This window comes from Atta cephalotes (assembly GCF_000143395.1).
Source record: "Atta cephalotes unplaced genomic scaffold scaffold00009, whole genome shotgun sequence".
Taxonomy (NCBI): Eukaryota; Metazoa; Arthropoda; class Insecta; order Hymenoptera; family Formicidae; genus Atta; species Atta cephalotes.
This window is the reverse complement of record NW_012130073.1, coordinates 7,021,151-7,024,502: the sequence shown is the minus strand read 5'-3', so window position 1 is coordinate 7,024,502 and position 3,352 is coordinate 7,021,151. Positions and strand designations below refer to the sequence as shown.

Here is a 3,352-nt window from a genome sequence, read left to right as displayed (position 1 = left end):
ATATATAGTTATTTGCAATCGAAATTAATCGTAAGAATTTATAATTATGATGTATATATATATATATATATGAAGCATGCAAGGTATATGGAATATAATGTGTAACTTTGTTCCAAAAGTAGTTTATATTTTCGTGTAAGCATACACGTTCAGATTTTATTCAACAAAAATGAAAATTATGATTAAATACATGCATTAATTATAAAAATCAAAGTAACATGGAAAAGTTATCAGAAATACGTCATAACTTTTATATCCTTTCACATTTTGTTTTCGTTGCAAATCACTATATATAAAAATAAATTCAACCAAGAACTATACGTATTTATGAAAACAAATACATCTTTTTTTTTGTAGCTACGAGTTTTTGTGATGAAAATAAATATTATAAAATGACGCTTAACAAGAAATATATATTGCACAGTAAAAATATATAATATATTGTCCTGTATTAATTAAATGAATTTTAATTAAATTAAATTAAATAAATACTATAATATACGCCGCCGTAATAAATATCGTTCAATAAATAGTCTTAATAAATGACTAAGAAAATCAATCGTCAATGAAAAAAAAAATCATCGTTTGATACCCTTTCTCAGCCGTCTGAATTGCACCGTATATATTTGCCTAAGATTGCATCACTGATTTCTGTGATTTTTCATTTTTATATTTTAGGATAACACATTCAATACTGGCAGACTGCCAGTACACTTTCATCTGCAAAAATATCACGGTAGCGATAGTTTTGAGATACAAGACTTCGAAAATTTAAACAATTTTACAAATTAAGTTTTTTTGTTTCTTCTGTAATTTCGAATACATCTTAAATCAACAAACTTTGATTCGACAATTTGATTAATTAAAGAAATATTTAAAGCTATTATGTTAATAGAAATTGTGATAACAAATAACAGGCAATTGAATATTAGTTCAAGATCAATTATCTCGTAAATAAAAGCAAATGAAATTTAAAACACTCTGCAGAGTTAGATATTAGTACTTTCACTGCTATCACAATCTCTTAAAGAAGATGATATTGAAAGGAAATGATAGTAGTTCCCTGGTATATTCTACAGAGTGAATTGCAGTCATCAGTGAATTGCATCGCGAAACAGAAAGATATAATTCTTCCGAGTTTTCTGTTTGGTTTATGCGCACTTGGATCGTTATCTATTTGGTTTGCGTGTGTGAGAGATCTATTCCTGTAAGAAGTGATCTTCACATTGAGTACATCATGAATATTTATTATCTATGAATATTTATTATCATTATTATCTTTTTATACACCATATATCGTATCCAATTATATTATATACATATAATGCTTTCCGACATTAGTTAATCCGTTTGATCCTTACATGGATGGGACCTCCCGAGTATTTTCTAGAACTTTGAAATAGATTAGGAACTTAGAACGTAATAGATAATCTATAAAGGGCGATAGAGACTCTCAACCTATCTTGGCATGTTTCGGCTCGTATTATTAAATAAGTAATAATCGTTTACGTAAGACTTTCCTGCATGATTGCCTGGATTGATTCATCGATACATGTTGCATCGATTGCATAACATGATTGTTTAACATTCAATTAGCGCCGAAGTGGTATAACGGATGATACATGCAAGTATAAACAAGGCTTAATTTTTTTTAAATAAACAAGCACTGCAAATTTAAATGCTTTGATAATCTGAATAATAAGACTTGCCTTTGCACAATCAGTATCCCGTTACGCTGTATATACACATATTTTACTAACACGTATTATTCGCTAAATGAAAGGCATAAAGCATGAAAAATTATAAAATATTTATTATTAAATTATCATATTAAACAATTAGAGATACGTTAAATAATAAAATAACATTAAATGAAGTTTTACTTTTACAAATTATTTTTTTAAACTGCATCTTTTAGATAAGAAAAGTAGAAAATCTTAAATAAATGTTTTACTTTGTCCTATTATGCATTTTAAATATATATAAATACGGAAGTCTGGAAATACTTTATGCTACATTTGCAAATAAATCTTGTGCAAAGAATGAAGCTTGTATTCGTATGCAAATATTCATATATAAGTAATTTAAGTAGCTATATTAAAGGATTATTATAGTAGTTATATTACAAAATTGTATAATTTTATATAATCTCTCTTATACTTTATAATAAAACTAAAATGAAAATGATTTCATATGAGCAACAGGAGTTTCTTTTACATATTCAAGTTTCATTGTTTGCCTAACATGGATGATATTGAGTTGTTCTCAACTATTTCTGATGTTCTATTTTGTTAAAGATATTTTATAATTATTATATATTGACTTTACTGCTGTAAACATTTTTATATTATAAAAAACGAATTTAGACATTAATGCACATTATTATTTATAAACAACTCATTGTCAACGACAACAGCTTCGTATTCTTAGTCGCTTATCATGGCTATGTTTTTACATATAATGTTGCTCATAAATGTATGGTATAAAAATAAAGCAAAATATTTAAATTTTCTGTTAACTTGATGTTCAATGTGAGACTTCGAATATTACGCATAACTTCGTCGTAGGTTGTGCTTCACAAAACTGAAGCTCTTGCTGCTGGCTATTGAGATAAAGGGCGAAGGAGGCTCCGACAGTAAAATCTCGATTAACCCACGTGGTGCCAAGATCGCTGCAAATACTCAGGGATTCTTCATTGCTCAATCTGCTGACGAAGTAAAGCGGTAAGAACCCTCGAATATTTTGAAATATCGCTAAAAAGATTTAAAGCGGAAGCTTATTTAGTACATTCTGCTTAATTCTATTAATTGTCGAGAAAGAAATAAGACTATATTTAAGGCAAGCTAAAGAGGTTCGACTAAAGTTAAAACTATAAGCGTTTATTTTCAATATACAACGTTTAATATAGCTTAGAACAAGCATTTTATAATTTGTTACAACAAATTACAAGAACGTGTTTAATAATATAATATGTATATTGCTTTATTTTACAATATTTTAAACTGAACTGTATACAATCAGCTTTTGCAATTAACTTTCTTTATTTTATCGTTTTATTTTTTTCCAATAAAAATCTGAAAGATTTCCTTTTTTAATTCGTGCAAATAATAATCGTATGTCTCTCTTGTGCTTTTATTTTCAGGGCATGGTTCTATTGCAAAGCATGCCACGAGGATATTAAAGACGAGACTCTAATCAAGAAGTGCAAGTGCAAAAATTGTAAGTCTTTCTGGCCCAGTGATCCTTTAAACAGCCTTTCTCAATTTTTGCCAAATTTTCTGCTAAATGACATCCGGTCTTCTCTCTCGATTATATATATATATATATATATATATATATATATATATATATA

At 27.6% G+C, this 3,352-nt stretch overlaps 1 protein-coding gene across 1 annotated transcript in view; it reads left to right on the top strand.

Annotated features, from left to right (window-relative positions):
* LOC105627667 (calcium-activated potassium channel slowpoke) overlaps positions 1-3,352 on the top strand; it is a 102,607-nt gene that overhangs the window by 81,045 nt on the left and 18,210 nt on the right. The window contains exons 11-12 of the mRNA XM_012208945.1: positions 2,568-2,723; positions 3,143-3,219. Coding sequence (XP_012064335.1) covers positions 2,568-2,723; positions 3,143-3,219 — 233 coding nt within the window. The remainder of the gene's footprint in view (positions 1-2,567; positions 2,724-3,142; positions 3,220-3,352) is intronic.